The sequence below is a fragment of the Dendronephthya gigantea genome, unplaced genomic scaffold (assembly GCF_004324835.1).
Source record: "Dendronephthya gigantea isolate DGI-Jeju-01 unplaced genomic scaffold, DenGig_1.0 000045F, whole genome shotgun sequence".
Taxonomy (NCBI): Eukaryota; Metazoa; Cnidaria; class Anthozoa; order Malacalcyonacea; family Nephtheidae; genus Dendronephthya; species Dendronephthya gigantea.
In genome coordinates, this window is record NW_021163055.1 from 1,337,460 (window position 1) to 1,349,137 (window position 11,678).

At 35.4% G+C, this 11,678-nt stretch overlaps 3 protein-coding genes and 3 non-coding genes across 6 annotated transcripts; all 6 read left to right on the top strand.

Annotated features, from left to right (window-relative positions):
* Positions 1 to 1,009: 1,009 nt before the first annotated feature.
* On the top strand, positions 1,010 to 4,803 carry LOC114527569 (thioredoxin reductase 2, mitochondrial-like). The gene is made up of 17 exons (XM_028549262.1): positions 1,010 to 1,155; positions 1,236 to 1,301; positions 1,468 to 1,524; positions 1,698 to 1,792; positions 1,871 to 1,920; positions 2,012 to 2,086; positions 2,173 to 2,251; positions 2,325 to 2,387; positions 2,465 to 2,535; positions 2,663 to 2,682; positions 2,790 to 2,881; positions 2,984 to 3,158; positions 3,267 to 3,403; positions 3,572 to 3,667; positions 3,767 to 3,859; positions 3,937 to 4,008; positions 4,086 to 4,803. The coding sequence occupies exons 1-17, from the start codon at positions 1,068 to 1,070 to the stop codon at positions 4,302 to 4,304; spliced, it is 1,548 nt and encodes a 515-aa protein (XP_028405063.1). The 5' UTR covers positions 1,010 to 1,067; the 3' UTR covers positions 4,305 to 4,803.
* Positions 4,804 to 6,207: 1,404 nt separating this feature from the next.
* On the top strand, positions 6,208 to 8,659 carry LOC114527559 (60S ribosomal protein L7-like). Its single transcript, XM_028549250.1, has 5 exons — positions 6,208 to 6,309; positions 7,105 to 7,204; positions 7,548 to 7,714; positions 7,797 to 7,934; positions 8,295 to 8,659. Exons 1-5 carry the CDS (start codon positions 6,299 to 6,301, stop codon positions 8,611 to 8,613), a joined length of 735 nt encoding a protein of 244 aa, XP_028405051.1. The 5' UTR covers positions 6,208 to 6,298; the 3' UTR covers positions 8,614 to 8,659.
* LOC114527706 lies at positions 6,764 to 6,989 on the top strand. The gene has a single exon (XR_003687441.1). It is a non-coding gene; the product is annotated as a small nucleolar RNA SNORA73 family (small nucleolar RNA).
* On the top strand, positions 7,238 to 7,463 carry LOC114527705. The gene has a single exon (XR_003687440.1). It is a non-coding gene; the product is annotated as a small nucleolar RNA SNORA73 family (small nucleolar RNA).
* Positions 7,977 to 8,202, top strand: LOC114527707. The gene has a single exon (XR_003687442.1). It is a non-coding gene; the product is annotated as a small nucleolar RNA SNORA73 family (small nucleolar RNA).
* A 111-nt stretch (positions 8,660 to 8,770) lies between the features above and the next one.
* LOC114527558 (short-chain dehydrogenase/reductase family 16C member 6-like) lies at positions 8,771 to 11,209 on the top strand. Its single transcript, XM_028549249.1, has 4 exons — positions 8,771 to 9,659; positions 10,088 to 10,332; positions 10,441 to 10,566; positions 10,722 to 11,209. The coding sequence occupies exons 1-4, from the start codon at positions 9,207 to 9,209 to the stop codon at positions 10,819 to 10,821; spliced, it is 924 nt and encodes a 307-aa protein (XP_028405050.1). The 5' UTR covers positions 8,771 to 9,206; the 3' UTR covers positions 10,822 to 11,209.
* Positions 11,210 to 11,678: the final 469 nt, after the last annotated feature.

The following is an 11,678-nucleotide window of genomic DNA, read 5'->3' on the forward strand; positions in this document are numbered from 1 at the left end:
AGTGACAGCAAGCGGTGAACGGGGATACGATGACATAAAGTATCGCGCATATGAATCCGATGGGAAGAGCGATTATTAGGAGAATAATCAGCCAGATGATTGCCCAGATTAACTTGCATATTGCATCACAAACACCCATTTCGAAGAATTTCTTGGAAGTCACCTAATGTGATTGGATAACACAATGATATTTAATGGAATTGAAACACCTCAGAGAGATATCACAAACGTGTGCTGGTCTGATGCTATTTTACAAAAAGCCGTCGTGAAAACGGCGAATAAATGGTGTGGAGCCCATATGTAGCCGCATCACGCAATTTATTCATCATTTTCACGTTCTCTTTGACGTTGACGAACCGTTGACGTCCACATGCTACTCAGTGCTACACCGTACTGTACAGTATTGTTCACTACTTAGTCTACTTTACACCACCATACTGTGTTATACATTACTATACAACACTATACAGTATGATGAAGCTAAGGTCTACGTATTGTAGTGTATTTTATTATAGTTCTCTGTTTAAATGTGTTTTGTCTTCACTTGAAACCAAGCGTGAACTAGACAACAACTGTCACCGAAACTGTACGATACCAGACTGCTCGTTACCACGACTGTCCTATCGTATGTCAAGAAACTACCACTTACCTAATAACTCTGGAGAATTTTCGGTCTTTCCAGTTGTTTAAAACTCAAGCGTGTGAGAGAAATTGTGGCATAGGGCATTTTCAGAATGTTACAGGTGTTTTAGTCAAGTGTAATTGTAATCACTGAAGCGAGGCACCATCATGAGCAACCATGTCTGTGCTGAACACGAAGGGGGCTTTTTGCTTTTAAATCAAGTGGGTTTAGTTTGAAAATTCCCTTGTTTTTTTTCATTTTTTTATTCGGGAAGTGTTACTAATAACATATTTTAAACACTTTCAAAGGGAGTTGGTGCGACTGCGGACCAGGCGGGTCTGTCAGGTGATTTTATAAGTTATAACATGAAGTACCGCACTACACAAACATGGCAGCTTGAAGCAGAAGGATTTTTTAAAGTTTTTTCTTGGAAATATTGCTTTAAATGTTACCTACACGACATCTGAGACGCTTAGATATTATTAGACGACATCTTCAGCAACATAATGCAAGAAAAGTGAGCTCCAATGCAGGTAAATCGACGCAAATTGAATGCATCAAGTCATCAACTTTTGGTAAAATAATATTGTGAAATCTTCGCTTCGTGTTTTAGAGGAATATGATTATGATTTGGTTGTGATTGGTGGCGGATCAGGGGGTTTGTCATGTGCAAAAGAAGGTAGTTCATGTAGTTTTTTTATGCTCTATTTGTGTCTCGCAATCTATAAGTAGTATCCATCTGATAATCTGATTCCATTCCATCACAACAATGGAAAATCATCCAGATATCTTACACAAAATGTGTCGCGGTCTAGCACACTAAGCACAGTTGACTTTCTTTGTAGGAGCTCAGTTTGGTAAAAGAGTTGCTGTCTTGGATTATGTCTCAGCTTCTGCACAAGGTAAATACCGTCAGAACATAATTATGTTGGCTGTTGTAATCCAACATAGAGCACACTTGTTAGATAATCATACAATAATAATGCATTTTAGCTATTTACTATTCACATGTACAAAAAACGATGACCTGGTTAGCACCATACTCTTTAATCACGGAATTTTATTCACTATGCAGGTACAACATGGGGTCTTGGTGGGACATGTGTGAACGTTGGATGTATCCCAAAGAAGCTAATGCACCATGCCGCTCAGCTTGGAGATGCAATTGAGGTTAAAGAATTCATTTACCAGTGGCGGTGTTGAGTTTTTCATTCAATCTTTAATTTTAGATAAAAATTACTTGTTTAGGTTTCAGAAAAGTATGGATGGATCATTTCAGGAGAAGTCTCACATTCATGGTACAGTACTTGTTAAATTAAACTGATGCAAAAATCAACAGTTATGGAACAAAGTCAGATTTGTTGCAAGCTTTTTCTTCTGTTAACCCAGGGAGACGTTGGTTCAACATGTTCAAAATCATGTGAAATCCCTAAACTGGGGCCATCGAGTTCAACTGCAGGAGAAGTAAGCCTTTCCCATCCAATTCATATCAATGTGGTAATCTTCGTAAACAACAATTATATGAACGCCTTTTCTTGGAATATCTTTAGGAGTGTGAAGTATTTTAATGCAAACGGTGCCTTCCAAGATAATCACACAATCAAGGCTACCTCAAAAGATGGCAAAGAAGTAAGAAAAGTTAGTTTGGTAGCATGAAGTTTCAACAACATTCTCATGGGTATACTTTCTTTTTCATGTCTAGATGTTTATTACGGCAGAGAACATTGTTATTGCTGTTGGAGGAAGACCAAAATATCCAGAGAATGTAGGAAGTTCATGTGTTGAACATTAGAAATGCATATAAGAAGGATTATTTATATCTTATTCTTTATATTTTCAAAGGTACCAGGTGCAGTTGAGTACTGCGTTTCCAGTGATGACATATTCTCTCTTTCTAAGCCACCTGGAAAAACGTAAGTTTGTTTTCCCCGCAAGATATTTGATTTTTCTTTGCATGAGCATAATTAAAACTTGTGCAAAGTATAGAATAATATTTATATTTATTCAGCTAGACTCTAAAATTCTTCTTGTTTTTCATAGTTTAGTTGTTGGTGCATCTTGTATCCTTTGAAAATCCTGTGTTATATAAATGAACAGGAATAGATGATGATTAGTTAGGAAATAGATAAAAAATGACTGCATTTTACTTCTTGACCTTGTGCATCAGACGTTGCTCTTGAATGCGCTGGATTTTTGAATGGTCTTGGTTTTGATACCTCAGTAATGGTTCGTTCTGTTTTCTTGCGAGGATTTGATCAGGTGCGGTGTGTCTGTTGGTAATATTGGTTGGGAGGTACACTAGCTCAATAATAATTTCCCAAATAGTATTCTCATCTTACAGGTGAATATTATTCTTTTCAGCAAATGGGAAATCTGGTTGCAGCTAACATGCAATGCAATGGAACAAGGTTTATAGAGAAATCTGTCCCAACAGCTATAGAGAAAAATCAAGATGGAACACTTCAAGTTGAGTGGAAAAATTTGGAAAGTGGTTATACACACAGGGATTTGTTTGACACTGTTATGTTTGCAATAGGTAGGAGTGTTTATTCTGTGATCAGACCATCAAGAAATTTGCCATTAACCTAATATTTCTGCTGATTTCATCTTGATAATGTGGATACGTTTACTGTACCTTACATAGGGAGAGAACCAGAGACCTTGTTCCTACAGCTGGACAACGCTGGAGTTGCTATCAATGTGAATAGCAGAAAAATAATTGTAGATGAAAATGAAAGAACATCCGCTTCAAATATCTATGGTATTGGAGATGTTATTCATGTATGTCTATAGATTCAAATTTGAATGTGACTTTCATTAGTAAAGAATGTGCACCTTAGCTTCCCAATTTTCTTCTGTAGTAAGTGAAGGTTAGATCACCATGGAAGAAGCTATTAGAATTAATAAAAGTACCTGAAGTAGTTGTTTTTGAATTCTTTTTAATATAAGAACCGGCCGGAACTAACACCTGTTGCTATCATGGCTGGTAAATGTCTGGCAAGGAGACTCTTTGGTGCTTCAACTCAGATTATGGACTATACTAAGGTAATTTGATATCACATCATTGTAGTTCCCAGTCTAAGGTTGTCTGAATTACCTAAAGTGAACATTATGTTTTAAGAAATGGTCTTTCTGTGTCTTTAGATTCCAACAACTGTATTTACACCACTAGAATACAGTACAGTTGGCTTATCAGAAGAAGATGCTTTGATGAAATATGGGGATGAAAACATAGAGGTTGTTGAACTAATTATTGTGTCATTGTGTAAAATTTGCATGGCGTAACCATTCTGTGCTTATATTTTCTCTGGAAGGTATATCATGCATATTACAAGCCATTGGAGTATACTGTGGCTGAAAAAGACGCAAGCCAATGTTATATAAAGGTAGATGGAAAATAAATTTCTTGAAATATCAAACAAAAATCTGTTGTGTACAAAGTTAACTTCTATTCCACTTGCAGGCTGTTTGCGACAGACATAACAACACAGTTTTGGGTCTCCATTTTCTTGGCCCGCATGCTGGAGAGGTCATGCAAGGATTTGCTGCAGCAATGGCATGTGGTCTATCATATGATCAACTGTCGTCTACCATTGGTATTCATCCAACCGGCGCGGAAGAGATTGTTAAATTGAACATCACCAAGAGATCTGGGGAAGACCCGACTGTGACTGGTTGCTGAGGTTAACTTCTCTCTGAAAATGATGTCAAATTTTGACACATTTTTGGAGATGGTTTTCGGAGCATTATCAAGTCAGCAGGTGATGGTGAACCTCTTATGAACTAGTTTGTTCTGTTTTTATATCTATGTTTAAACATTTCTAACTATAACCACCATTTGCTAGGCAAATAATGCCCATTTAAACCACCAATATTAGGAACCACGTATTAGTTTATCATTGATGAAAGGTCATTTTAAAACCTTGGGTGGAGTGACCTGGAAGATTTCTGTTAGACAATTTAAATTTATATAAATTGTACAAAAATATCAAATTATATTTAATTTTGCATAATGGCATTGTCTTATTCCCTCTAAAGATTAAATCACACAATATTTAACAAAATGAAAATTTGAATCTTATTCACAAACAAATATATTCCAAAATCTACAGTTGTTAGTACAAACTAGAAATATATACTTGCACATCTAGTGTGTGCATATATTTACAAAGCATATTTATTTAACCTATTACTCTTGATCATTTGTAGGCTAGGCAATTTTAATTTCATACCAGGAAATGTTTTAATTTACTAATGAACACTCAGATCTGTCTATAGAATTGTCCAAAACTGGAATTACGGCCACATTAATTTATTTTGATATGTTTGAGATCATTTTTGAACAATCCAGCCTTTCAGCCAATTCCTGTTTCACACACATCAAGATATATCATAAGTCTTCAATGTTTTTGAGGCAACTGGAATTATCATAATATTTTCCATAGAAAAAAAGCATGCAAGCATTTTTTTAGAAGCTAAGATACAATCCTCAGTGTTTGATGTTGTAAATAGCTTTCAAATTGAATGCAATCATTTTCTTGTCATTGTCATCTGTGCAGAGATAATGTCGCACTTGCGTTGTAAGTGACAATGTTCACTATATTCTGCTGTGGCTGGGGAGCAAATTGTGTTGTAATTGTGTCATAAAAATCAGCTTCTTCACAAACCTAAATGAAAATTTCCAAAAGACAGGAAAGGTGGTAAGTGCTTGAATATGCTAGCATATTAATAAATTAATAAGGATTGTGTTGGGATCTATGTTTAGGCTGGGAAACCTTTATATACACTATGACAAGCTGTCAAGCTGGTTTCAAAAGAAACAGAATTTTGTTTAAATAGTTCATTATAAATAGAATTTGCATACTCTTTCAAATATTGGTGGGGTATGGTATTGCACGTTTAATGTAATTAATTTAAACAAGTATAAATGTTTACATGATTATATTTCAATTGCCCTCATTTATTCTGACAGGTTATTTAAAGCGAAAAATTTGCATTTCCATAGAGAAAAAAGTCCAGTTAAAGAAAGAAATAAAGAAATTGAATGCACCTGAAACGTCCATAATGAAACAGTCGAATACAAGAACAATAATCCTGCGACGAAACTCACAATAAAAAATGCAAAAAAGTTCACCAATATTAGACCATCTAGTTGCCTAAAAAATACGAAAACAAAATGTCGAAATGCAATCTTTAGATAAAGGATTTTAAATATATACCTTGCTACCAACCTGCTGTAAACTGCTTGTTGGTAAATAGTTATTTTGGATTTGATCTTTTCTGTCTGGGAATGTTCATCTTTTTCGATTGTTGATGTCGCCATATTATTGATATTTGCGACTTCTAATCACTAATTAAATCATTCTTTTCATTCCACCTTTTGATTGGCCAGATCCAACCAATCAGCTCGCGAGTAGTAAACAAGATATATTTTAGAAAAAGAAGAAAGTCTTTCTTTCAAAAAAAAATGTAAAGTTGCGGGGTTTTTTTTATCTTTACAACTAGTATGCAACTAAAGATCATGAATTAAACGTGCAAAATTTGTATATTTCAATTTTTCAGTAAGCTTTGTGAAAATATAACCGAGGGAAACTGACCGCAATATTTAATTGGAGTAACCATCTGCTATATATCCCATGATACTCAGCAATCACGTTCTTTTTCAGCTGGGACAAAATGGACACCAGGTAGAAATGCGTGAACTTTGATTATTAATCCAGTCCATCTAAGTCTTTTGAAAATATTTTTCGTTAAAAAGAAGCTGTTCTCGTGTTGTTTAAGTCCAATGCTGTCTGATGTATATCCTATTTTTGTTAGAAAATACATTTTATGCTCAGATATGCGTCTTTTTTTCACCATGTTTTAACCAAAAAAGTGTATGGAACAGACCCTTATATAGCATCATAATATAAAATAAACTGAACGATTTTGGGATCAGCTTCATACTTATAGTGATCTGAATAGTTTTACTTAATAGTCCACTGTTGTATACAGCAGAATTTGTATAAAGAGTGATATTTCTTGGTCATAGAATGTAGAAAACAGGCTAACAACAAAGTGATTCTAAGTCTAACATGGGTTCATCTCTTTTTATGCTTGCTACTCATTGTGTAGAAAATATCACATGTAATTTATTTTCCTCCAACGTAGACATCCAGTGGAATTAAGCCTCCACTGGCTCTGTCTGTATGGCACACGGGAGCCTAACATCTTTGATTTGAGGTATATTCCCAGCCATGACGTTGAAAATTGAAACTGCCCCAGATATTTTAAATATCTGTTGAGTGCAGTACTCTGCATATTCCTTGTGTCTCCTAGAGTCACTATGTGACAATAACTAGGAGGATAAACCATGCAATGAACAGTTCATTTGCCTTCTTATGAAGTTTAGATGCAAATCACAATAATATAACTTGCTAGGATTGTCTATTTTATAAGATATTTTAATCTCTTTCTAATTTTTTACTATTAAACTGTTCTAGCAATAATTTACCAACTGTTCCTGAGACTGTTCTCAAGAAAAGAAAAAGATTAGAACAGATCAAAGCATCCAGAGCTAAAGCTTTGCTTTCTCAGAAAAAGGTATCACTGGTGTAAAGTTTTTTAGTTTAGAAATCAACGTAGACATCCAGTGGAATTAAGCCTCCACTGGCTCTGTCTGTATGGCACACGGGAGCCTAACATCTTTGATTTGAGGTATATTCCCAGCCATGACGTTGAACATCAAAACTGCCCCAGATATTTTAAATATCTGTTGAGTGCAGTACTTTGCATATTCCTTGTGTCTCCTAGAGTCACTATGTGACAATAACGAGGAGGATAAACCATGCAATGAACAGTTTAACTAAGATTTTTCCATTACATCATACTTGAGCTTTTAAAATTAAAATACTCACTCTGATATTTAGCCACTCTTAATTTGTAGGCAAATAAAAATAAGCGTAAAGTGATCTTCAAGCGTGCTGAACAATATGTGAAGGAATATAGACAAAAAGAACGGGATGAAATCAGGTTACGAAGAATGGCAAACCAATTTGGGAATTTCTACGTCCCTGCAGAAGCTAAACTTGCATTTGTTATCCGTATCCGAGGGTACGTCTTTGTTTGTTTTTGGAGTTGATTCGAGAGCTTGAATTATTACTGATGTTGTGTTGGCGCTTTCCTCTGTTTTTAGTATTAATGGTGTGAGTCCGAGAGTAAGAAAGATCTTACAACTCTTCCGGCTTTTGCAAATTAACAATGGTGTGTTTGTGAAGTTAAATAAAGCTACATTGAACATGCTCAATATTATCCAACCTTACGTGGCATTCGGGTAAGCTTCTTGGTATTACAATTTATAAAGAATGAATTTATTCCAATGTAGACATCCAGTGGAATTAAGCCTTCACTGGCTCTGTCTGTATGGCACACGGGAGCCTAACATCTTTGATTTGAGGTATATTCCCAGCCATGACGTTGAACATCAAAACTGCCCCAGATATTTTAAATATCTGTTGAGTGCAGTACTTTGCATATTCCTTGTGTCTTCTAGAGTCACTATGTGACAATAACTAGGAGGATAAACCATGCAATGAACAGTCAATGTACTGAAGATTTCAAGATCCTTGTGAAATCAGGATTTTAGTAGAAATAGATGGTTTTAAGCTATAAAGTATTTCTCTATATTGTCTAGATATCCCAACCTCAAGAGTGTCCGAGAGTTGATCTACAAGCGAGGATTTGTGAAAATCGATAAACAACGAATCCCAATCACAGATAATTCACTTATTGAGCAAAATCTTGGAAAGTTTGGTATCATTTGTGTGGAGGATCTGATCCATGAAATTTTCACAATTGGACCTCACTTCAAGGAAGCAAACAATTTCCTGTGGCCATTCAAGCTATCCAATCCAACAGGTGGTTTGAGAAAGAAGAGAAACCATTTTGTCGAGGGTGGAGACTTTGGCAACCGCGAGGAAAAGATAAATGCCTTGATTCGTAAAATGAACTAAAATCCAACTATGAGGAGTTGCAAATAAAGTGTTCTTACTTCTGGAATATTGTTGTCTTTTATTGAGTTTAATGTTTGGCCAGCAATTCATTGAAACATGCTCGATTATAGAACTATAAAACTGCTTCCTGAAAAGAAGGTGTTTGTGTGTTTTAAGCTATAAGTAGACTTGTGCTCAAACATCTTTTGCAACTGAGGTGAATATGCCTGGTTTCCAGTAACTTTTTTTGTGTCTGAGTGACTCAACCAGAACTAATTTCTTTAACACATGGAGGATCTCAAGAAGTCCTGTGGATAGTTTTTACAAGAAACCAGCTTGAAACCTGTAATTACTAGTAATAGTATTGAGCGTTCACGGCATTAAGGAGATTATGCGCAACTAATGAAGGTCGTTCAAGGATAATTAGTGTCTCAAATTACTTGAGACTTGCAAGGAAAGCGCATGTCCGGATTTGAGGTGGAACTAATGAAGGTCATTCAAGGGTAATTAATAAGAAGGTACAAAGATCAATTATGTTGAATGTAATAAGGCCATGTTGACATGGTTGTTTTGTAAATAGCTCTCCTCAGAAACACCAAAATCACGCGAAAATTATGGCCTCGTTGCTTGTCGAAACCTTGAAATTTATTGGCCTGTTATTCTGGCAAATTATTACCGCGATTGTAATGTGGTTTGTTCCAGCTAAAAAGAAAGATGTTCGTGATGAAATAGTTTTGATCACAGGAGCAGGGAGTGGATTGGGTCGTTTAATGGCCCTGCGTTTCGCGTCTCTTGGTTCAATTGTCGTTTGTGTTGATATCAACAAACAGGCAAACGAAGCGACTGTGGATGAAATAAAAGCAAAAGATCAGAAAGCTTTTTCGTTCACTTGTGATTGCAGTAGCAAAGACGATATTTATCGTATTGCGAATGATATCAAAACGAATGTTGGAGAAGTGACAATCCTTATTAATAACGCTGGAATTGTCAGTGGAAAGAAGTTTTTAGAGTGCTCAGATGGTTTGATTCAAAAAACCTTTGAAGTGAATACTTTGGCACATTGCTGGGTAAGAAATATTATTAAAAAAAGCCAGTTCTTTGATGATATTTACACACATTTGATGGTTCGTATTTTGGCCAATGTTATCGAGCAAACGAACACTTCGACGACTCCTATTGGCTGATTTTCTTTCAATTCGGAGTAGCTTTATTATATAGTTGCGCAATTTCGTGAAATAACATACGTCTGAAGCACATGGTCAGAAATTACACGTTTACAATCAATATTAATTTTGTATGCATGGAGCAATAAATATCCTTGACTATGACTTGTCTGGAAGTTTGTTTGAAAATCTTTGTGACCAGAGCAATGAACTTGCAGCTACAACACTAGGTTTCTTGACCAATGACCAGTTTATGATGTTAGTTCAACTTTCCTGATTGAAGTCTTAATGTGCCTGAATAATGATAATTCACATGTTCCTATAACTTTCAGACAACCAAAGCATTTCTTCCTGCAATGATAGACAACAACCATGGTCACATTGTAAGCATTGCATCTTCAGCTGGCCTCTTTGGTGTTTCCGGACTGTGTGATTACTGCAGCTCAAAGTTTGGGGCATATGGCTTTAATGAGTCGTTACAGATGGAGCTTGCTGCCACTGGGAAACATGATGTTCATACCACAGTTATTTGTCCATATTTCATAAACACCGGCATGTTTGATGGGGCAAAGACAAAGTAAGACTCTCACAACCTTTAATGCAGATATTGATGTCACATGATGGCTTTTTTATGCTAGAAATGCCCAATCAACAATGTCCAATGTGAATAATTTGTTTTTCATAGATTTCCATCACTTCTTCCTATTGTTGAACCAGACGTGGCAGTAAACAGAATTATGAACGCAATACTAACAAACCAGCGTGTTTTGATAATGCCAAGAACTTTGTACATTTTTCTGATTCTAAAAAGGTATAAATTGTTGTTGGTTATGATCTGAAACTAATGCAACCAAGGCTTTAGATCTTGGGATCAACTTTGGGGCACTGATTGATGGCCTTTTTAAGATCTAATATTGCTGGTAGTTCATGTTTATTTCATGCAAACACAATTTTTTTTTCATTTAGTTTGCTACCTCAGGTTTCCTATATCGCCTTATCTGAGTTCTTTGGAGCCAGTGCATCAATGAATGATTTCAAAGGCAGAACAAATAAAAAGGAAAGTTAAATGATGGAAGGATGAAGTCCTCTGCATCTATGAAATATGAATTTGGATTATTCAAGCAATGACTCATTATTTACATGATAGAGAACGGCCATGCTAGGATTGTCAATATCGTGTAATTGGATTTTTATATAAAAAAAATTTTGAGTACCTTAGGAATTTTAGACATATATATCATTCTTATTCAATTTTAACTTGATAAATGGCCTTGTTTATAAGTTTGCAAAGCATTTTTGCTGGGGCAAATGGTTAGTACCAAATTATTGTTAATTTTGAATAATAATCATAATAATTTTAAAATAATATATATTCATATCTTTAGTTATTAGTTTATTTTATCCAAATCCATTTTAGTGTAATTTGAGTTTAAATAAATTGTTTTCTACAATGATTTAATAACGTAATTTATTTGTCATTCACTAGGTTAGTAATTTTGTCCAGCCTCATATTGCGGTCTGCGATGCAACGCATGCTAATTTTACTTTTGCACCGCATATAATATTGCGCGCAAATTATGCGAAACGACATTTGGTTGCTGTCATCTGTTCAACGAAATGATGAAATCTGACATAATTAGATCAGCTGATCATTGGCGGGTGACTTTCGTTTGCCAAATTGCTTTTAAACTTGTATACCTCGAGTACCTCTAGCATAGAAATCATTATTAATTGAGTCAAAATTCAGCCTTTTCATCGCTTTGACGTCACCGTGCAATATGTCTAGAAATTAACTACTTCGATGAGTTCGATCATTCTTGCGTCTGTGAGATAAAGCTAATAATCACACGTTCTAAATTTGCCGCTGGTAATAAAGGCTGCATATGTAACAATACATTACATGACAGCCTCGATACCAAACTC